At 38.4% G+C, this 24,380-nt stretch overlaps 1 protein-coding gene across 1 annotated transcript in view; it reads left to right on the top strand.

Moving 5' to 3' along the window:
- ptc (protein patched) overlaps nucleotides 1–24,380 on the top strand; it is a 42,790-nt gene that overhangs the window by 6,873 nt on the left and 11,537 nt on the right. Inside the window, exons 2-4 of the mRNA XM_034976423.2 lie at nucleotides 6,877–7,069; nucleotides 23,489–23,634; nucleotides 24,080–24,294. Coding sequence (XP_034832314.1) covers nucleotides 6,877–7,069; nucleotides 23,489–23,634; nucleotides 24,080–24,294 — 554 coding nt within the window. The remainder of the gene's footprint in view (nucleotides 1–6,876; nucleotides 7,070–23,488; nucleotides 23,635–24,079; nucleotides 24,295–24,380) is intronic.

Below are 24,380 nucleotides of genomic sequence, written 5' to 3'. Positions count from 1 at the left end.
CAGATGCTTTTAAACAAAAATTTTCAGACGGATGCTCTATCTATCTATCCTGAGATTTGCATCTGTGGTTAGATCGAGCCAATTGTTTATTTCAAAGTTTGTTATTGAAAGATAACGTACAAATTTTTCGATCGTTGCAATATGACTGCGGGTATGTTAGGTCCACTTGTAGATGAATGGAGATTGTGAGAAGAGTTTGGTCGGCGGGAGCATTGCGTACTCCACGTGGGACGCGGCGCGGGCGCATTCCAAGCGTGACGTCACGCCCACCCAGCGTGACTCCTCAGGTCTATTCTCCATTCATCCGAAGGAAATCATCTTAATCCATACTCTTTATCTGACATGATATCTCTATATTATATATTCTAACAATCAAAAATTTTTATGATAGAGCCATGGTATTTTTTTTTGTGAAAAATTCATTTTCATTCGAAGAAGTTATTTAAATAGAACTCTGGTTGACTTCTACTAGTACCTAACCTGCCTAACTTAAAGGATTTTCTTTGAAAGCTTACGTTGGCCCAACTACATATTAGGTATAGTTACTGTTTTTTTAACACTGAAATTGTCACATTTTGGACTTTGACTACTATCTCTAAAGATAAACACAGTCCACTGTCTATACTCATCATGTCTGTGTGTGTGCTAGGTGCTCGCTTTTCAATTTGATTTTTTAAAATCTGATCACTAGCTTTTCTTGCATTTTGATATTTATAGTTATTCTACGTGTTTACGTAACTCATATTAAACCCACCTTGATGATATTATCATGTCTAAGTTCTGTCCGGAACCAAATAGCTTGAGGTCATCATGCTTATGAAGTTCTCTGGAATTATACACACCAGTCAGACGACGTCTAATGACCATCATTAGCTGCAGACATTATGTAATACGCGGTTATAACGTACTGATCACTTAAACTGCACTATTCCTCACTAGTACTTATATACTTTGTTGTTTGTAAAGGAATACAGGGTTTCGACTGTTTAAAAAAGTATCTGGATTTTTTAATTGACTCACACGTGATTAAAGTACCTATAAAGTAAATATTTACCGAAGTTTTTTTTCGACCACTAAAAGATCTCGCGCATTACTTATTCAAGTCTAAGACTATTGGACGACAGGTAGACATTAGCTCGCTTAGGCTAATTCGGTGACTCATCCCAAGACCAATATCTTGGACTACACCTGGTCGCCTAGACTCACTAGGAACTCTGGCTTCATTCGTAGGGATAAACAACGGCGACATGGATGTTGAGACGTTAGCTGAAATTGGTTGGTTCAACAAAATCAAAACAGAGGGAAAGAGGAGTTTGTAGGTAGTAGAGGTGTAGGTAGGCGACCAGTCCAAGGACTGAACTTCTCGTTCAATTCTTGCCTTCGCTCAATATTGCTTCTCAAATATCTCTATGCTGCGCTTACTACTTACTACCTGTAAACGTATAGCTACCAATATCTTCGAATTATTATGTAGGTATAATTATTTTACGCACGTTTCCACAGGCGGGTCGGACGACTTAATCTTTTTTTCCATCAGTTACCTGGCAAACAACATGCCTACATAAATTTACACTAACCTACTTAATTACTTAATTTATAGCTAAAATAAAATAAGGAGAGCCAAACGCGGTAAGCATTTTTGCATCAACCGTGTAATTTTGCTCAGAATAATAACTTTGACGACTCGAGGAGACGTGTTTATGAAGACTTTTGAATTCTTTGTTTTTTATTGTATTCACCAGTGTCCTAACAGCCCATACAAATCTTTTTTCTTCGTGAAAAATAGTTCGTCACTTTGCAGTAGATGGCGCTACTTCGGAGAATTATTTCTTCGGTGAACTTCAGATGTTATTGGTCTGTGTTCTGTGATTTTGTTTCCTTTTGTGATCCGTGAATGTGTTCTGTTTGTGTTTTTATGATAAATTCTACGATTTTGCTTGCTCCCTGGACTCCGACGGCTTCGCTTTTCTCACTGGACTTACGCGCAAACCCCTGAACACTGATCTGCCTAACGATTTGGACTATAGCTGCTTGTGAGAGAGGTTATTTTGTTGTGTGCCGAGATACGGTAAAACTCGTAAGTAATCAACTTATAAATTATTATTTAAAGCAAAGGTAATTAGTCTTCGTCGCCTTCGTGTCTATGCTAAAAACTGATGCAGATTTCCTCACGAAAAGAGGAGTTTTAACAGTGTTATGAAACGTTTGATATATTAATAACTTGAGTCCATCTGTTAAGCTACTGGTGGTTAGGGCTTCATAGTAAGGTAGCTCCACACTCTATATTTGCTGTCTTGAGTACGTCTCCTTCTGTATCTGACCTTTGGTCTAATAAAAGCTTCATTAAATGTTGCTCTTCATTATTTATATTATAAACTAGCTTATGCTAGCGACTTCGTCCGCGTGGACTACACAAATTTCAAACCCCTCTTTCACCCCTTTGGGGGTTGAATTTTCAGCGGATGCCTACGTCATAATAGCTACCTGCATGCCAAATTTCAGCCCGATCCGTCCAGTAGTTTGAGCTGTGCGTTGATAGATCAGTCAGTCAGTCAGTCACTTTTCCCTTTTATATATTTAGATAATATGTAATTTTGGATGTTTGTTACTCCTCCACATCACAATTAAAGAAACAATTTGGATTAGGAAAATTAGCAACAGAGATATGCACCAATTCTAAAGTCCTCGCCGACAAAGTCATAAACAGAAGCTGGTAGTAGTACTCATTGATGATGATGAATTATGCAACGGTATATGGTCAGTTCTCACAATTTTTTTCAGGCAAAGATGGTACAATTCTTCATTCATTTCCCAATCCTGAAAAAGAAATGGATCTGTATCTTGCGTGGACTCCAGCTGTTGGACTAGACACATCTTTGGATCCTCACTATGTGTATCGAAACCGACGAGTGTGCCATGCTCATTTTGAATTAAAATTTTAGATTAAGACGAAGGTGATATAATTAAAATGTTGGCATTTAATCTATTTAATATAAGAAATTATAAAAAACTGTCTAATCGCTAAACTGTTGTTTTATTTGCCTAAAGTAATTCAAATTCCACTGTCTCCAAAGTAATTTCTAAAAGTCAAATCAATAAATATTTGATTTTTGGAAATTACTTTGGAGAATAATATTATTTAAGAAATATCCTGAGGAGCGCGATTTTTCTCGGCTTAGGGACGTCACATATCGCTAGATGGCGCTATGCAATAATTCTCAGTGTTAACTCTAAACCCTATATTCAATGTACTCTGTGGTATTCACTATAGGTTTGTACGACAAGATAGTTATATAAATTATGCCGTCAACGCAAAAGTGACAAACCAAAAAATACAATAAGTAGGTATACTAACGGCGGTTATATGCACTCATCCGATCTGAGTCCGTGAAAATACGTTCCTTTTTTTACCCACTTCCAAAAAGGAGGTAGTTCTCAATTCAGCCCGTTTTTTTATGTATGTACACCAATATTTTACACTAAAAAGCTTTCAAAACCACTATGTAAAAAATAACTTTTGTTTTTACACGTGTATGTATGTTGAAGTCGGGCGAGCTTCACCCTTTGATTTCTAGTTGCTTTTTAACCGACTTCAAAAAAGGAGGAGGTTCTCAATTCGTCGGAATCTTTTTTATTTTTATTTTTTATTTTTTATGTATGTTCCCCGATTACTCGAAGACGCCTGGACCGATTTTGAAAATTCTTTTTTTGTTTGAAAGGGTATACTTCAAAGTTGGTCCCATTTAAATTTGGTGAAGATCTGATGAACATCTTCGAAGATAGATAATGGAACTCCTCAACGGATAAGAGTAAATTGCTCGCGATCAGTGTAATAGCTTAGTAAACAGAAAATTTTTAACCAGGCATAGCATAGCATATTTTAATACCATGGGGCCACAAAAAATTGTGAAATAAATTTTTTTTACAAAAAAAATAAAAACCGATTTCGATACACAAACACTAAAAATGGAAAAATAATTTAATTTATTACCGAATATATTATGTAACAAGAGTTGATATAGTTCCATAATAATATTTTTGGGGTCGGTGCCAATGAGGTGCCATTGTGGAGTCTCATAAAAAATCGAAGTCTAGACGATTCGCGCAGCTGAAGCAAATTGGCACCGGCACCAAAAAATATTATTATGGAACTATATCAACTCTTGTTACATAATATATTCGGTAATAAATTAAATTATTTTTCAATTTTTAGTGTTTGTGTATCGAAGTCGGTTTTTATTTTTTTTGTAATTTTTTATTATTATGCTAACTAACCTAACCGTTTTGGAAGTTTTTTTTGTTTTTTATGGTAGCTTATGACATATGTCAATGATTATTTTTTATATCCTTGATATCCGTATTTTCACGGATTCGGCTCGGTTGAGTGCGTGTTCGCCGTTAAGAAAAACTTTTTAAAGAATTTGTTTTTGTTTTTCATGTTTGAATTTCGAATTGAAATTACTTACCAAAATAATGTTTCCAGATCATGATAGGAGGAATAAAACTGTTCCATTTAAATGATACCGAGTAATACCTTGATTTAGGAATGCATTGCGTTCGCAAATCGATAATCGTTCGTGTCCTGCCGTATGTTCCATAATCGAGACGCCGAGTTTTCTTAACATAAGGGTATTTACACACGAGACAGAAGCGGCAAAGTCCTTCGAAATCTTCATGTTTATAAAATCGTTTGTATTACTTATTGCAGTATTATTTTTGATGCTAAGCATAGACTATTGTTCACTCACTTGTGGTGTTTGGGGTTTTATTATTGTTTTGGAGAATTACACTGATTTTAATTGTCTGTTTTAAACTCGGTTTTTAACTTTATGTTGCTACGTTTCGCGATGGTCGACCATTTTGATTTTAGGTTACTACGAAGTTCGAAGTAACTAGTAAGACACTGCTAGCGTGGTGTTGCCACTAACAAATTAATGTCATTATATAAATATTATTTATGGTTGTGTTAACAACTAGGTATACCATTGAACTTCGGATCCCAACTCCTCAATCCTGATGCTGCAAGGTACTTAGGTTCTATAGCACACTTTACTATTTCGTTCTGGTGATCAGATTTTTACTATCGATTGCATCGATTCTGCGTCGCATTTTGATAACGCTATAGTGTCTCAGCAATCTCAGCGTGGTTTCTCAATGAGAAACTAAGTAATTACCACACTGACTAAACTATTGCTGCCGAATATGCCTCCCCTGCATGGGAACGGTCGGCACACGCAAGGCTGATCGACGTAGCTCTGAATGAGTCCTGCCGTCTAATAACAGGCTGTCTGAAACCAATACTTACGGACAAACTGCACCAGCTGGCAGGAATAGCCCCCCCTGAGGTGCGTCGAGCGGTCACAAGCTCGGTAGAAAGAACAAAGCAGACACAGGATAGACGTCACCCACTATTCAGTCATAAACCGGCCCATCCTAGGTTGCGCTCAAGGAATAGCTTCTTACACTCAGTGCAGGCTCTCAAGCAGTCCGCTGAAACTACACGTCTTGCTATGTGGAGGTCACGGCTAGGTACCCCGAACCCGAACACCAGCGTGAAGGAGAGACTAGCCGAAGGATACAATCTCAGCTGGCCTGTCTGGAGGTCGCTCAACCGCCTCAGAGCGGGGGTGGGGAGGTCTAGGGCGGATTTGGCGAGGTGGGGCTTTATCTCGGTACATGATACGCAGTGCATCTGCGGTCATCCGAAACAGACCATTGCGCACATGACTGGGTGCCCTGCGTGCCCGACAGCCTGCACCAACGAGGAGCTGCACAACGCTACCGACCGAGCAATCGCGGTTGCGGCTTTTTGGGCTGCCCGTGTTTGAGGTGACCGTCGACTCGAAAAGAAGAAGAAGACTAAACTATTGACTTTGAATAAAGCTTCGAGTTTCCGCAAAGTGATTAAATCGCCGATCGCCGATACTGAAGGCCTTATTTGTGGGTCGAGGCCGAAGGGATTATTTCTAAACATGTATTATGTATGTGAAAAACCGTCGCGCGCGTCAGTCGCTTTTGCCGCGACCCACGGAAGTCTAGGCAGAGGGATGGATTTTGTGAAGGTGTGTGGTGGCCCTTAGTCCGTCTTCTGGCCGCCGTGGCCGGCGACTGTTTCATGGCGCCACGCTCGGCCCGCCCGCATCTCTCATTAATCACAATCAACTGAGAAATTATTTCAACGTTTAAAACTTCGCTATTACATCTTCCGCCAAAGCTCGGCATTGTGGACGTGGAATGTTCATCTTGCGATAAAATAGACGCTACTGTTTACTGATTCATTATGCAAGACATGCATAAAACTTTGGATACTTATAACGTTTATGTATCTAGCAGTTCCTACAGTAAAAAATTCAAATCTAGTGACTATGTGAATCATGCCTTCTTGAAGCCCGAGGAGCAACCTAATAATCTAGAGACCCCCTAAATTGAACCTGCTACTAATAACACTAAAATGTAAATTGCAGAGTCATAATTTTTTTTCTTGATATTGATAAAAACAAATATGCTCACTTAGTTCGAACGAAACGAAACGATCAGGGGATTATAGTTAATTTCAGCCGATCCTTAATTTTTCAATAAAAACTTCAATGGAGCCTCCAACTTAGCATTGTTTTTTCAGCTTGATTTAGAATTTGACTAAAGACTAGAGGATATCGAAAGCCAAAGGCTACCACCTCAAGTATCTAAGAGCTAATCGCCAGTGCGTTACATTGTTAGTAGGTATATCCTATTAGTAGATACCTATTGTACATACTTTATTTGTGTTACGTCGAGTTGTTAGGTATATGTTTGTTACATTCGAATTTGTCTTAATACATATAGAGTCATTAAATAAACATAAAGTGAGAGTTTTGATAATGTCTTTTCCTATTACAGGGTAACATCGAAGGTGGAAGAACGTCCCTGTGGATCCGGGCGTGGCTCCAGGAACAGCTGTTTATTTTGGGCTGCTTCCTACAGGGGGACGCAGGCAAAGTCCTCTTTGTGGCCATCCTCGTCCTTTCCACGTTTTGTGTCGGTCTCAAATCCGCTCAAATACATACGAGAGTCGACCAACTCTGGGTTCAAGGTACGTTTTATGGGGTTCAAAATAGTTATTCAACTTTTGACTGAATAAGCACGTCCATCGACTTTATACAATCTTAAAACCGTAAAAGTATATCAGATAAACACATTGTGGCACATTGCGCTTCTCTTTGAATACCAATGCAGTGAGGGGAGGGGCAGCGGACAGGCATGTCCGAGCTTAGCCGCTTCCGTCTACCGAGACGTGTCTTGCATCGGGTCTCCACTACAAGCGCACCGCGGCACATGAGACCCCTTATACGATAAACATGGCGAATTTAAATTCTCCAAACATATTTTTAATACATACATAATAAGTGTCCGGTGCATTTGATTGTCGTATTTTTTTTAAATTAATCTATTGAACCGAGTTAAGTTCGACCAAATGAATAATTATTGTAGCCGGTAACTATTTTATGGCTATACGTGCACGGTGCGCAGACGCGACGTCTTTGATGCAGGACGCGCAGGATGTTAGGACGTTTAAATTTTAATGTTATAGCTCGATTACAATTAGTTAGAACGTTAGACGGTATAATGTCGCATAAAAACGCCTTTGTCGCATAAAGTTGTTTATAATTAAGCTGATCTTTGAACAGGGGCAATGCATCAAAGTTTAATGTAAAAACGTTAATATTTTTGTGACCAAAATATTTAGGTAATGAGTAGTGATGACTACTTATCAAGTTATTATCATGATCAACCCATTGTCACTCCACTACTGAACACGGGTAAACTCCTAAACTCCTCTCAGACCGAGAGGAGTTTAGGTCACAGCCTGCTGCGCTGGCCCAGTGCGTATTGAGTGCGTACCTTTAAGAACATCATGGAGAACTTTCAGGCACGCAGGTTTCCTCACGATGTTTTCCTCCACCGTTAAAGCAAGTGACATTTAATTTCCTAAAACGTAGGTACAATAGTAACTCTGAAAAGTTAGGGCGATTACACACTGCATCCGATCCGAATCCATGAAAATACGTTCCGAAGTAGTCACAGAACTATTTGTATGGTAGCTCCGACTTCCGTCATCCGAGTTCTCTCCGTCATCCGTGAGAATATCGCGGATGTACCTCGGATAAAATCGGACGTATGAAGTAGATGTCAAAGAAGTCCACTGAATAGCTTGGATTTGGGTCAGCGATCCGATTAGTGCGTAATCAATATTCGAGTTCAGTCCGAGTTTTTTATATCCACAATTTTTTTACGGACTCGGATCGGATGAGTGCGTAACCGCTCTTAGAGGTGCGTGCCCGGCATCAAAGTTCAAACCCCGACCTCCCGAACAGAAGGCCGATATCTTACCCACTGGTGCCTCTAGGCTATCGCCACTTCACATAACATAAAATATATATATAGCTGATTTTTATATCTCTTTTCTCTTTTATCATTGATTGCTTTTAGATATTTACTTTAATGTATTATTTCTTGTAGCGTTTGCAAAATGGTTTTATTGTACCTTTCTAACGTTTTATTGGCAATTTATTGCTTATTGCGCGTTGTTTATTAGGTGCAATGGGTGGTCGGCTGTCAACTCGTAAAATTCTATCTCATAAATAGTTTGGACAGGTATCTGTGCCTTTGTAAATTTGTCTTATCTAACCAGTTTTCAAGACTAGCTTTAGCAATATCGTAAGCTATTGATACTGTAGGTCTCAATCTGCGGGCGAGGTAGAGGTACCTCTTAGGTAAACATTTAACTTGTGTTTAAATCTATACCTACTGCCACAAATCTAGCTCATATGGTTATTTGAACTGTACCATTACTGAAAACCACACGTTTTTAAAATTTTTGTCTGTCTGTTTGAACGGGCTAATCATCGGAACGGCTGAACTTATTTTGACGGGACTTTCACAGACAAGTAGAGGTTTAACCAAGGAGTAACATATGGCTACTTTTTAACCGACTTTTAAAAAAGGATTTGTGTTTTCTTACCTATGTACACCGAAATCTCCGAGATTTCTGAACCGATTGAAATGAACAAAAATATTATTTTCAAAATGTCAGGGTGAGCAGTGCCTTTTTGCATCTATGAATTGCACGCTACTGTATGTAGGTAAACAACTTCACCGTACCACAAAGAGGTGATATGTTCAAGAATTCAGTGTAAAGGCTAAATTCCAACTGCTTAGATTTAGACTAGAGCTATAAAGCGTGAATATTACCCTGTTAAAGGTATTTGAACCGGAAGTTCCCGGGAATAGTTGCGTTAATACTATAGCTGTAGTGGTAACACCCGGAACTTTAACCTCCGACGGAGGACTGAGGATGTGCTTCCTATGCGGGTGTGACGTCATACTTGTACAGTTGTAGAGCGGGCTCATAGCCTCACACATGCCAACGCAGAGTTAGTTTTGCGTCTTGTTTGAAATAGTTTATTATTGACAGCGATAAAAATGACAAGATATGGTCAAGCGAACAATATTTTTCAAGGTTTTGGAACCAAATAAATCAGCGCCACCTCTTAGATACTAATGAACGACCCGTTTGAAATCCAGACGTCACTGAGGTTGCATTGGTGCTAAAGCACCACTGAGTCGGTGCCATTTTGTTTGTTCTATAGCTCTGTCCATACGAAGTAATATATAAGTCAATGATTGTTGATAGATAATTGAGTATATAAGTATAATACAGGTAGGTGTAACTATAATATGTATTTATCTGTAGGTATATATTTTATCTATATTATAAAAATGGCGAAAGTGTGTGTCTGTCTGATTTTGATATTTGGTACAGAGATAGCTTGCATCATGGTCCACGGAGACAGATATATGGTATTTAGATAGGTATATGACGGCAGAGCCGTCCTTAAAACTATAACAGGATGCACATTAAACAAAACGGAAATGCGCCACCTAGTGGCAAGAACACAAAATTGTATTTTCTGGCGCGCTTTTGCCCGCGACTTCGTCCGTGTGCATTTAAATTTTTCAAAATCCCCGCGAGAACTCTTTGATTTTCCTTGATAAAAAGTAGCCTATGTGTTAATCCAGGGTATAATCTATCTCCATTCCAAATTTCATCCAAATCCGTTCAGCCGTTTTTGCGTGATTGAGTAACAAACATCCAAACATCCACACTTTCACATTTATAATATTATTAGGAGTTAGGATTACGATTTCATCGTCCCAGATAAAATATAGTGTTGCAAAACTTATTCGCTAGGTAACTTGCCCATTGTGTTCCATAAATAGACCACTCTTGATTGGTATGCAATGGCAACTAATAGAAACAATTAACATTTGCCCCTAAGATTTGGGCAATCCTTATAGTGATTTGATGGAGGAACTGTCATGATTTTATTACTGTCGTAAAAATGTTGCCTACATATTTGGTGGAATAGTAGATGAGGTTTATATTCTTCTTTGACTTAATAAGTTCCTATTATGGAGCCATGGTTTGCTTATTAAGTAAATAAAAAAATAAAAAAAAAATTTACTAGATCCGTAATCAATAATCATGGGTCGGTTTGTCGAGAGTTCTTGGATTCCAATCGTAAGCCAATTTTACTTATAAATTTGATATTATAGGATCGTGTAACGTGGTTATGTAGGTATATAGTGGATATACCAAAATGTTATGCTTTAAAAATCATAATCTATATATATATATATATATATATATATATATAAAAGGAAAAGCTAACCGACTGACTGACTCACTGATCTATCAACGCACAGCTCGAACTACTGGACGGATTGCGCTGAAATTTAGCATGTAGATCGAAGTTAGCTATTATAATGTAGACGTCCACTAAGAAAGGGTTTTTGAAAATTCAACCTCTAACGGGGTAAAATTTGGGTTTCAAATTTGTGTAGTCCACGCGGACGAAGTCGCGGGAATAAGCTAGTATTTTATATAACACAAACGTCAGCCGTAAACTACTCAAGTACATACATACTGAAAGACTTATTATCCTACTCTTAGTTAGAAAGGATTTCTAACTAAGAGTAGGATAATAAGAAGGATTTAGGAAAGTAATCGATAGCTTTCTATTAGTTCAGGATCTTAATAAGCCAGTCTGTTCCATATGTTCCTGACTCGCCTAATTGCTAAATTCAGAGTAGGTACCTACTCGTAGTTCAATAACTTTAGGCTTATAAGAATAAGATTCAACAAGATAAACACATAAATTTTTCTTCATAAGAGATGATTTGTCGCATTAATTTTGGTTGTTAACTTTTTGTTCATCATCAACAAAGTAAGTAAATAACAGCGAAAAAAGCATCTTAGGTCAGTGTCTTACCTGCGTTACATTGTAACATTACCTTACGACTTGATTTCCTTGAAACTATATCTCCACATATAATTTGGCGAAAAAATGCTTATAATATTATATTTGCTGAGAGGAAGTGGGCGAATTATTGATGCACCTGTCGTCTGTCCGTTTGCCCTCAGCTTGTGCCTCGGCTCTTTTGAAAGTTTAATTCATATTCAGGTCCTGTACCTGCCTCTATAATATTATCTTCTATCTATCTGTGTTTTTTATTCTTTAATGTAATCCTTCTTGTGGTTGTGCAAATAAAGTGTATTTATTATTATTATTATCTTTTTCACTGTTAACTTGGATAGTTTTCAGGGTTCCGTACCTCAAAATAAAAAAAAGGAACCCTTATAGGATCACTTCGTTGTCCGTCTGTCTGTCCATCGTAACTGTTAAGAAAACCTATAGGGTACTACCTACTGCTCGTTGACCTAGATTCATGAAATTTGGTAGGTAGGTAGGTCTTATAGCACAAGTAAAGGAATAAATCCGAACAACGTTTATGTTTACATCACAAAAAATTAAAATGTATTTTCAATTTTCAAAGTAAGATAACTATACCAAGTGGGGTATCATATGAAAGGGCTTTACCTGCACATTCTTATACAGATTTTTATTCGATTCAACTTTCGGCTTTGACTTGGACTACCTACTCTTTTAAGCGTATCTTTACGAATTTTGCCTATAGAAGGTATGTACTTGAATTCAATTACTAAAAACAGGTAATCACATGGATAATCTGAGGTACATCCGTATGAATCTTAAATTTTCATAACTTAAGAGCTTTTATCTACAAACTTGAATGCCTTCGAACTCTATTTAAACTGATCCGATCAAATAAAAATTATATTCAAAACCTTTCTCACAAATAAACAATTCAAAAAACCATCTATGATATTACCAGCTACTGTCCAAATAATACAAACATTCACAGTTAACGGCCTCAAAGCCTTATCGGGGTACAAAAGCCGCCTCTGTTAAACAATACGAAACGTCCTGAAGTCACCTAACAACTTAATTAGGTGGTCCGCGGCCGCTCATAAAATATCCCCACGTGAAATTACGACCAATAAAACAAAAAATGTATAACACATCTATCGGGTCACAAAAAACTGGGGTTTGATTGTCCGGCTCGCTTTTGTGTAGGGACGTCGTGCTGAGACTCGGTCGCTACATCGCTCGCAGTCATTTCTTGAGCCCCTGCGAGATTGAGACGTCTTCTCTCTTCAGACGAATATAAACCATGACAGGGCTCATCCTACGCTGGCTGGATCTTTTACATTTAAACCGTTGCAGCCATGAACAAAAACCATTATAACATCATTTGGGGAGTGGACTGAACTGTTGAGCCTGTTAACAATTTTTTATCAATAGTTTTTAGGAATGTATTCCGTAAGGCTATAGATTTTTGCGAACAACTTAATTGATCACAAAAACGTTTGTTACTGAATATGTTGTTGTTGAATATGTGCTTATAAAATTCGACGCACTATAAAATCCTCTAGCTTGGAGTAAAACAACTCTACAAACTGGATTCTCAGTTGAGCGTTTAGTTTAGCGACCGACCGTGACTAGAATTTTATAATCTTTACTTCCATTTCCTAATAAAACTGTATACAACTTTCGCTTGCAATTTGCAAAGCTTGTTGCATTGTTTACGGATTTTGATAAAATTAGAACATAGGAGTGAAATGGTTAGGTTCCCATTAACGTAATTAACTTGATTGTCAAACATGGATGGATTGACTTGATTGATTGGTGGTATAGTAGTGGTAGTGGGTAGAATATAGGTATTATCAGTACTTAGTTTTAAAATAAAGTACATGTAGGTACTTTATATAGCTAAAACTGATATCCACATTCCACATACCTTACTCGTCCCAAAACTTACAGGCATGCAGTGGGTTTAAACTTTAAAGATATCAATTGAGGTTCTGAGGTATCCTCTGTACAGCGTGGGATGGAGCGAGTGTATAAACTGCATACTGGATGTGCCCTGTCCTCATCCGCACAGTAACAGCTGTTAACATTTTCAACTTTCGTGACGTCCGTTGTAGTCCGGGCTACAAATAAACCATAGCGTCGGAAAAATGCAAGAAGATTGAGTAGTACCTAGCTAGTTGGTGTCGTGCTGTGCATCGACTGCAAAGGACACGGTTTGTTTATTCCGCCATCCATCTGTTGTCTACGCGGGCTAATTTGCATAGAGCGCTCGGCGGGGCCGCGCGGGACGGAGGAGGACCACACGGGCTCCGCGCGGTGCGCGCGGGTGGCCACAACCACATGCGCGCGCGCACGTACCGGCCCCGCACCGCACACCGCACGCCCCGCACCCCGCCCGTACGTCATTCATTGCGATCGAGCGCGCTGATCGTCCGCTACCGCATCGAGTAGAAATGTTGTCATTATCGACGCGCACGCGTTGAGAATGTAATGAAAGATTTGACATTCGCATTGACTGTTGCCAGAATGCATTCAGTCATCCTTCTGAGAATCACCAATTCACCGCACTTTTGTTCCGCAGGCAAACATTGGGGCCAATTCTCTGGTACACTATTTCTAAACTAAACTAAATTAACAGGTCTAAATGTAGTGCTGTCCTTTTCCGCAAGCAACATTATGAAAGGGATAGCAATAGATTTAGACGTGCCATTTTCGTTTAGTTTAGAGATTGTGTACAACAGAATTAGCCACATTGTTTTTTAAAAGTAATATAGCAAGTACCTAATATTCGATTTGGAACGTATGCCGTAAAATTAACGATTTCCACCTGAAGAACCTCTAAGCAAGATGTACCTAGAAGTTCCTTGCTTTAAAAGCAAGTCAAGTCCTAATTTTGATTTCTAAACGTTTAAGGAGTTTTTACGTGTCCATAACGCGGTTATTTGAGAGCTTTACAATGCACAAATCCCAAAAATAGTAATCTCTTTTTTTAGGTAGGTACCTACTAGCAAAGATAATATATTAAACAAGTACAGATCGCTCACTCTCTATTTAAAATTGTAACTAGTTCAAGACTATTACTAGATGGCGTCACTTGGTTCGTATGAAATATATTTTTTATGGATTTGACGAAATATCATATTTTACTTGTCTGGTTCATCAAATTTATTTATATTTAGTAACAAAATACAAAATTTTCACAACATCACCATCGGAAAAAGCTAATTCTTAATTTTAATTATTGACTCATTGAACTTTACGATATCCATAGCATTTTGCTTTGGATAGCTGAAGTAGTATTACAAAATTCCAGTAGATGGCGTAACAAAATGACTTGTTACTTGAAAATAAAATTATTATTTTGCCTTTGGATTGGTGACGGTTGAATTTGACGGTGTATTACAATTTTCTGAGTGCTTTTATTTCTTTTCCCTATTTCGTTTGTGAATTGTTTCTGCTATATGAACTCCGAAATTCTGCTAACCCGATTACTTGTGCTTGCTCCTGGATTTTTGATGATGCCAAACTGCTGACCTACGCTTGATACCGGACCCTTTGATGATTGCCTGTGATTTTGGATTTCGTTTATTATTTGAGTAAAATTTGAGTTGGCTCTAAATAAAATTGAGTTTCATCAGCTGTTCGATAGATGGCACTAAATAAATTCGATAACTCACATTTTAGCTTGCACAATAATGCCATCACACTATAAGGAGTTGACCTACAAGGTACCGGCGACTTAAAGGAGTTTTACGCAAGCTTTAAATGAATGTATGACGTTAGCGATCTTACTTGTATATATTATCTTTGCTACTAGGTAAGCATCATAATACAGATTAAGATAAGTCTGTTATCAAACAAGTCGCCAGTTGAAGTTGTTATTACTGTTCCCGCGCTTACTTGGGCGGCAAGTGTGAAAGCTCGGCGCGCCGACTGCGGCGATAACCTGCGGTGACCTTGCCGTATTGCCGTGTTTTCTGCCCGTGGCTATTGCACAGCATGGTATTTTAACAGATAACATTGAAACTGTATACCTACCGTACAGCAATTTGAATATGCTCACTTTTTAAGCCCTTAATTTATTCTTGTCAACGGAAAGACCACAAATGAAGCTTATAGGAGCTTTATATTTATAAAATCTTAAAAAATACATATATGAATCACATTCAGTAGCCACATACATTAATTCTTCGTCTTCTTTTGGTTTATCATTGTTTAAACTTAATTTTATAATACAAGTTCTTACATTCGTTCATTCTGCGGAAGTATTAACATTGGCATTGGCTTTTATAAGTAGGCCGTATGTCGTATTCGTAAGAGAAATGACCAGTCGTGGCGTTGAGGTGTAGTAATCTAAGAGTATATTAAAGTAAAGAGTATGTAACTAGCAGATAATAAAGGCGTTTCGCGTAGGACAAGAAGTGTTTAACTTCCACCACTCTATCCCCGTATGGCGAGCCTGCCAGATTCAAAGCCGCAATCTTCGGATTTTCATTTGTTTTAGGAGGAACTAGGGAGCTTTGAAACAAATCCAATAAACCAGGGGCCGAGAACTGATTAATTTGTATTATTATAGCGACGACTTCTTTGTTATTGATGGTGCGGATCATGAAGAAAGCTTTAGCATTAATAAAGTAGTAGTGGTAGTGGATCTAAAGATAGGACAAGACGACGTGAAGGACCTCTCAATAAAAGTAAAAGATGGAAGGGTTAATGTGGTAATGTAATATCACCTGTAGGAAGTACTACTAGTCGCAGGGAGCCGCTGGATTCAGGTGGCTAAAACCATGGCGTGAAGTCTTACAAGAGACCTATGTCCAGCAGTGGATGACTATCGGTTGATGATGGCGACTAACTGTCCGTATAAGTACAAGCGTAGCGTGGGACGACTTGCAACTCATTGGACGACCCTTTGAAGATGTCAGGAAGTGTCTAAATGAGACAGGTAGAGGCCCGTATTTAGTGGCGCGCCCTCAGAAAGGTCTGTCACGCATATGGGTGATGATTATGTTTGAGTTATGCTGTCTGAATAGCAGTAGAACCTGAAGCTCAATTAGGTGGATTTCAGGACAATGCCTGGCAATGGCAGATGCCCCTTCGAAAAGTACAAAATACTAATGTAAGTTTGTTTTGGAGCATCATTCGTGTCGTAAATCGCGCCCACGTCTCCCTAGGTGTTAAAATAGAGGCGCTCTGTGCGGTCTCACCACGCTCGATTCCGATCCACTTGCTTTATGATAATCCCCAATATCCGGCACCAGTGGGGTCAGCTATCTTTAGCTCCGACGACTTTGAAGAGTATGCCTCGACTGAGCCCATCAAAATAATATGGTTTAAAGTAGATACTAGATACGTCATGAGAGTACGTTTCAATTATTCAGTTTTGGGCAAAAAATTCAAATTACCAAAATTTAACAAAGTTGCGGTCTTATAGGCGCGTTGTTTTATGGGATAGACCATTTAACGTTAATTTAATCGTCAGCACCCGGCGTCTAAAGTTTTTGTCTTATGTGAAAATATGCGAACTTTATTGAGAAAACGTTTCAAGGTTATCTATGGACATTTGTAAAAAACCGTTTACATTTTTATTAAAACAGTAGTTAATCGAGCAACATTGGTGCTATCAGGTAGGTATGTGCAATCATTGTAAGGCCCAGTTGTATGGTACCGTGTACTCGTTTTGACTATTTGACCGTCAATAAAAGCCAAACAGGTTGCAGAACTCAGGGTTTTTAACTTTAACGTTACTTCTTGTCGTGCAACTGGATCTTAGTAAGATAAATAACTAAAACTTATATCCACCCAGTATCATGATAAAGGTGGCAAAATCATTTTACTTTTATTTGCAAGATGTTCCCGCAAAAAGTTGTGAAGCGTCAAATCACCTTTGTTTACCTTTTGTGCTTTTAGTTCATTAACATATAAAGTGTTCCGAGAAATACTGGCTTCCAAAGTTTGGTATACGCACTTGATTAAGCAAATACTAATTAGATACTGTATTAATGGATAACAGTTAAGTGGGTGACTTTACATAATTTATATGATGTACTATAGTTATAAATACATAGGTACTGTTTATAAACGCAATAAATCTCGACATGAACAAGTCTCAAGTTTCTGAAGCGGTATTCAATGATCAAATAATAGGAATCGGTCTTGTAGTGTATCAGATTACACTGTCTCGTGTGCTCATGGACAATGTTACTAGTCAGTGTTACCAGAGCCACAGGCGAGTGTAGACGAGTGACAGTTATTCGCGTGCATTGCCGAGCCAGTGTTGGGGCACCATCAGCAGACCCTACAGGTCTAATAATCGTTTATCTATTACTAGCTTATGCTCGCGACTTCGTCCGCGTGGACTACACAAATTTAAAAACTATTTCACAAATCCATTGCATTTTCAAATATCCTTTCTTAGCGGATGCCTACGTCATAATAGCTATCCGCATGCCAAATTTCAGCCCGATCCGTCCAGTAGTTTGAGCTGGGCGTTGATAGATCAGTCGGTCAGTCAGTCAGTCAGTCACCTTTTCCTTTTATATATTTAGATTTCAAAATGGGGATTCCGAAAAAGCCAAGTTAGCCCTTGACTGCAATCTCACCTGGTGGTAAGTGATGATGAAGTCTAAGATGGATGCGGACTAACCTGGACGGGGTATGGCAGTTGCACAATTAAATAAATTTTAGAATTATCATTTTGTATGTAAACTAGCTTATGCTCGCGACTTCGTCGTCTGCATAGACTACACAAACTTTTAACCCCTATTTTACCCCCTTAGGGGTTGTATTTTCAAAAATCGTTTCTTAGCGGATGTCTACGTCATAGTAGCTATCTGCATGCCAAATTTCAGCCCGATCCGTCCAGTAGTTTGAGCTATGCGTTGATAGATCAGTCAGTTAGTCACGTCACCCTTTCCTTTTATATATTTAGATATTGTAAAAAAGAGCAGTTGCTGGCTTTCTCGCCGGCTCTTCTCAGTAGAAACTGCTTTCTGAACCGGTGCGATGTAGAGTCTTGACATATTATCATAAGTGGCTCAAGCTGTCCTACATAAAATAAATAAATTAATCTCATAAAATTAATTTCATTTAATTTTCCAAAAGCTTGTGAACGCTCTACGATTATTTTACTAAATGATTGGTATTTTTGCTAACCGGTCAAAAGCGCTTGTCTTTCAGAACTTGGAAGGTTAGTGACATCAAATTGACTGTAAGTAACCATAAATTAGCGACCAAAAATAAATAATAGCATTCCTCGAATGGCGACGAGGTGTTAACTACTGCACGCTCACACGTGACACGTCAGGACGTTCACGACAGCTTAGGATACGTGTCTCTCACGAATGCTTACAAAATACAAATGCCACTTCCTAGAATAAACATTTTTAAACATCCTAATGAGAACGAATCCTGTCCACAATTCTCAAGGGGAGGAATTTGCTATTTCGAGTCGATTTAAATTGTTTCTTCTAATATTTTTTAATACAATTAATAAGTATGTAGGTAGGTACTATTTCTTAGGAAGGTTTCCATTTTTCATCAAACCTTAAAAACCAGTTTTAATACTGAACTTCGCTTTACTATTATGATTTATGTTAGTTCAGATTGTTTACAAATGGGTATGTATTTCATTATATCAAAAAACATAGACGCATCCACGTCAAAAGTTCGTTCGTGCAGCCCGTACTTAACTTTAACTTTAACTTTTTGCAAAATTGACTTGTCAATTATTTTTTTGTCTAACACCTTGCGTTCTAAAGTCATGTTGGTGTAAAAAACCGACCAAGTGCGAGTCAGACTCGCACACCAAGGGTTCCATACTACAGTAGTATTTTTTCCACATTTTGCGCGATAAATCAAAAAGCGCATAAAAATAAATGAAGATCTGTTTTAAAATGTACAAGTAAAGCCCTTTCATATAATACACCACACGGAATAATGATCTTACTTTATAAGTTGAAAATACTAATTATTTGTCTATGAACACATTTTAATTTGTTTTTCGTGATGTAACCACAAATTCACGGTTTTCGGACTTTTCCCCTTACGTGTGCTATAAGACCTACCTACCAGCCCAATTTCATGATTCTAGGTCAACGGGAAGTACCCTCTAGGCAAAGACGTTTATGCTACTCGGTACCTCTAGGTTTCTTGACAGACAGACAGACAGACAACGAAGTGATCCTATAAGGGTTCCGTTTTTCCCTTTATGGGACGGAACCCTAAAAATGTAACACACCAAGCTATAAATCACGAAGCTGGGTGTTAATTGGAACGAATCCTCGTGACGTCTTCAGATAATGTAGAGTGAACCCAGTGTACATGTAAAGTTTTAAAGTTAAAAGCTGTTAATTGGAACGAATCCTCGTGACGTCTTCAGATAATGTAGAGTGAACCCAGTGTACATGTAAAGTTTTAAAGTTAAAAGCTAAGTCTATACGTAGCTCCATGAGTTAAAACATGATCTTATGGAATTACCTAGATATTAACATTAGTTTGCAACGATAACGTATTTTTAACGTAATTGGTATTCGGTTGTAAATTTAACACTAGCTAAGATTATGTGGGAATTAGGAAAGAACTTAATACATTCATCCTACTCGTGGTATCTAGAGGTATCGTACCTGGAGGTACCTAGTTACTTTAGACTTAGAAATTATTCATGGAGTTTAAGTTTAATTTTTCCAGTAAATAAAAAATATTTTTAATAATGTTTATTCTAATCACGTGTGACGCGTGTTGATATTTTAAAAGTGCTAAAAATATTTTTTAATTAGGAGAAGCTTAGTTGGGGCGCACAAAGCTGTCACGTTTTCTATAAATGAGCTGTGTTGAGTTAACTATCACGACTACTCCGCCCCTATAACAAATATGTCGACACTCCAATAAGCTACAGGCGTTGATGGGATAAGCTGAAATTAGAATACATTTTTTGTTGTAGTCTTCGTGGTCTGACTTGAAAAAATAGGGGAATAAATTGTCACCTTGAAGCAGCGTGATGTCATATTACAGTGGAGGAGCAAAAGCCGCAGGCATATCAGGCAATAAAAATGCGCATTCGTCTATGACTCCAAAGTATAAGTTTGGAATATGGTGGTAGGTACACCGTAGACCCACTAGTACCAAGGACAAAGCGATGGGACCACGAACGGTTTGTCACCAAACATGTACAGTACGATTCAACCTTAAAATGTCTCCGTGAAGTTGCGAGACGTGCACTGTTACCCTCCCCACTACCCCGGACACCCAAAATGTGTGTGGTGCGCAACGTCGTCGTGCGCAAACTTCAGGGGCGCATTTAAGTTTGAATCGTACTGTAGGTAAAAGCAAGTCTAGCACCAGTGTCATTTTACTAATGGACAGTCTGATTTAGACTATTTTGCGGGATATTGCGCGTTCTTGTAATAATATGACATCTCTCTGGCTTGAAATACGAGCATGGGACAGCTTTTTAACGTAATTAAAAACAAGATGTGTCAATTAGCAATCGTCTTTCCTACTTTTACTATACATCTGCGGTATAAAAGGCTCTATATACTGCGTTGCTGCAAAAAGTTAACCTCTAGGAAGAAAGTCGATTACCTACCTATATTATCAAGCGGAAGCACCGTGAAGCTTCATAATATTATCTCTAATTTTCAACCTATGGGGATAATGCATTGATCTAAGCCAAGTGTTCGTTAGCGTCACGTCAATATCGAGTTATTGTATTAAAAAATAGCTGCATATTCTATACAATATCTGATGAAATGGTGTATTCATTGTAATTTGTTATATATTCTACATACTTTGTACTAAGTACATATACCTATTCGATTTAATTTTGATTTTTAATTACTTTCGAGTTTATGTTTACACCATAATCGTAATAAACCTTATAAGCATCTTTTTGTAAACAAATTAATAGATAAAATAATAATAATAATAATTTAAAGAAGTTTCCCTTAAAATCCCTTCGATTTATAAGGGTCAGCGCAGACCAAGCGCGCCGTGTGGCGGCGACTGCTCCTTCTTATTAGTGGTTAGGGTGACCATGGCTGAAAATCGGCTCCGCGCGCGGCTCGCGGTTTCAACTCGTGCACGCGAAGAGCCGTTAGAGCACGCTTTTTTATAACAATTTCAACCGTATGTCCAAGTAAAAAAAACTGAGTTAATTCGATAAAAAGAGCCGCGTCTTGGCGCCTTTACACTCCGCGGGCGTTGCGGCCATATAAAAGTTTAATATTTTTTTCTACTCTATTCCCTCCGCTTTTAAGCTCAAACGCAAATAAAGTCAAAGACTACTGTTTAAGCTTATGTAAATGAAAGGCACCGATGGGCACTATCAGATACGCACTAGTAAGAAGCATGAATAAGTAAATTAAGATGTCGGAGTGTAGCGACAATCGCATTAACCGACGATTTATTTTAATGAAGCCCGACGATGGCCATCCGGGCGATAAACAGAATACTAATTTAATACCAACTTTACTGCATTTACATTAAAATATAAATGTCAATTTGTATCGCTTTTACGCATTTTAGGCATTTTTAATTAAAACAGACCACCTACTGCAATGTGCCTACCCTTAACTTGCCAATAAATTGTACAAACACTTTAGATACTTTGATGATATTATATTATTAATTTAATTCTGGAGGTAAGTGGTATGTTCAGTAATATGATAATAATTAAATTCAGATAATATTATGATTTAGCGATAGGTAAATTAATATAAAATAGGATCTAATTGTCTGTACACTACGTATGTAGATGTAGGTATATGTTTATAAAGGTGTTTAGCCTGTACAAACAAATATTTAATACTGTTGTTAGCAATAAGTTATCTTGAAAAACTGTTGCATAACTTTTTGTAATTATTATAAAAATAAATGACATTTAAAAATCAATAAATCATGGTATGTTCAGTGTACACGAATGATGCTGAGTAGCTAGAGCTATTTCATTTTTGCATACCTTTTTAAAAGCATTCTGTCAAAGAGTTAAAACGAATTAAGTTCTGGCTATTTGTTACTTTGTACCTACATATGTTTGGATATGTATTATACTTAGTATTAGGTATTTATTGTGAAACTTGGTACCTACATTTTTTAACCATGGGAGGTACGTAAATACCACGCTCTGAGAAACGGTTCAAAGTTGTAAACCGTTATGCATCAGTATAAATGTCTATGGACGACGGACGTGCACGATGACGATCTAAACAAATGTTTCACTATGTGGTACGTTATGATTGAAGAATTTTATTCTGTTTATATTATTTTTGTACATCTACTAGCTGATGCCCGCGACTTAGTATATATTTTTTTTTTAATAGATATAGCGAGCAAGCGAGCAGGCGGGTCACCTGATGTTAAGTGATTACCGCCGCCCATGAACATTTGCAGCACCAGAGGAGCCGCCGATGCGTTGCCGGCCTTTTAGGAATTTGTTGGTCCGCCCCTTGAATAACCCCATGTTATAATCTAGTGGGAACACCGCCGATGGGAGTTGGTTCCACAGTTTGCACGTGCGTGGAAAGAAGGATCTGGCGCAGCGGACGGTCGAAGTGCACCAGACACCCAGATGGTGAGGGTGAAATTCCTTACGGTGGCGCGCGGTGCGGTTGTAGAAAAAAGAGGGTGGAGTTTGAAGAGTATGCGTGGATTTAGGTTTTTAAAATCCCGTGGGAATTTTTTGATTTTCGGAGATAAAAGTAGCCTATAAATGTCACTCTCCAGGTCTTAAACTATACCTACCCATGCAAAAAATTCGGTCGCTCCGTTGCGACGTAATTGAAGGACAAACCAATAAACTAACAAACAAACACACTTCCGCATTTATAATATGGGTAGTGATACAATCATCTTATAAAAAATATTGAGGGCTATCTTGTCAGTCACCTACTCGATTTTCCCTTAGGTGACTAAAGAATTAGCATCTCACACGCACACGTCGCTCAATCGTGTTTGTGAGAACGTGAACCGTGGACTAAAATTAAATCGTAAAACACTTCAGAAACCAAATGTAAGTAGGTCAGGACTCTGGAGTGCCAATAAAAGCCCGCCACTTACACGTTTCCACTAGTAGATTACAGCGATTTATTTACATTTTAAGCTAGCTAAAGAGCTTCCGAGACGGTCAAGCGGCTTGTAGGTAAATACAAATTTATTTTCCAACCCAATAAAGACTCCATAAGATTAGAGTCATTTGTTTAAGTATAAGTCATTGGTTGCAGAGGGCGGACGATTGGAAGCAGAACTGAAGTATACTGCCCAGGCGTTGGGAGAAGCTGACTCCTCGACACACCAGCTCGTGATACAGACTGCCAAAGATCCAGACGTCTCCTTGTTACACGCCGGTGCACTTTTAGAACACTTAAAGGTCAGAGTTTTTTAACTGCATACAAATAAAGTTAGTCCGACGATCTCAAACACTTTCACACATGATGACTAAGATTTTCTTGAGATTATTGGGAGGATCCAAAATCCATCGGCTTGGTCAAGCAGACTTTAACTTTAACTTTAAAAAATAAAACTTTTTTGTATCCATCTCCAACAGTGGATACCCAGCGGCTGAGACGACAATAGAATGAATATTATAAATGCGAAAGTGTGTTTGTTTGTTGGTTTGTCATTCAATCACGTCGCAATGGAGCAACGGATCGACGTGATTTTTTGCATGGGTATATTTAAAGACCTTGAGAGTGACATAGGAAATTGTCCCGGAAAATCAAAGATTTCAAACGGGATTTCAAAACCTAAATCCACGCGATCGAAGCCGCGAGCATCAGCCAGTTATTTTATAGTTTTCCTGAAATTTGTTTTAGGTGGTGAGCGCCGCGACCCGCGTTACTATTCATATGTACGACATCGAGTGGCGGCTCAAAGACCTCTGCTACAGTCCCAGTATCCCGGACTTCGAGGGCTACCACCACATCGAGTCGATCATCGACAACGTCATCCCGTGTGCCATCATCACGCCGCTTGACTGCTTCTGGGAGGGATCCAAGCTGCTTGGTCCCGAATATCCTATATTTGTACCGTGAGTATTTTTTTTATTTGCGAAATCATCATCTCAGCCCATGGCTGGCACGGGTATCCTGTCAGAATGAGAAGGGTTTGGACTTT

Source organism: Maniola hyperantus, chromosome 2 (genome assembly GCF_902806685.2).
Source record: "Maniola hyperantus chromosome 2, iAphHyp1.2, whole genome shotgun sequence".
NCBI classification, from domain to species: domain Eukaryota; kingdom Metazoa; phylum Arthropoda; class Insecta; order Lepidoptera; family Nymphalidae; genus Maniola; species Maniola hyperantus.
Note: the sequence above shows the minus strand (reverse complement) of the source record. Positions and strands in the feature narration are given on the sequence as shown.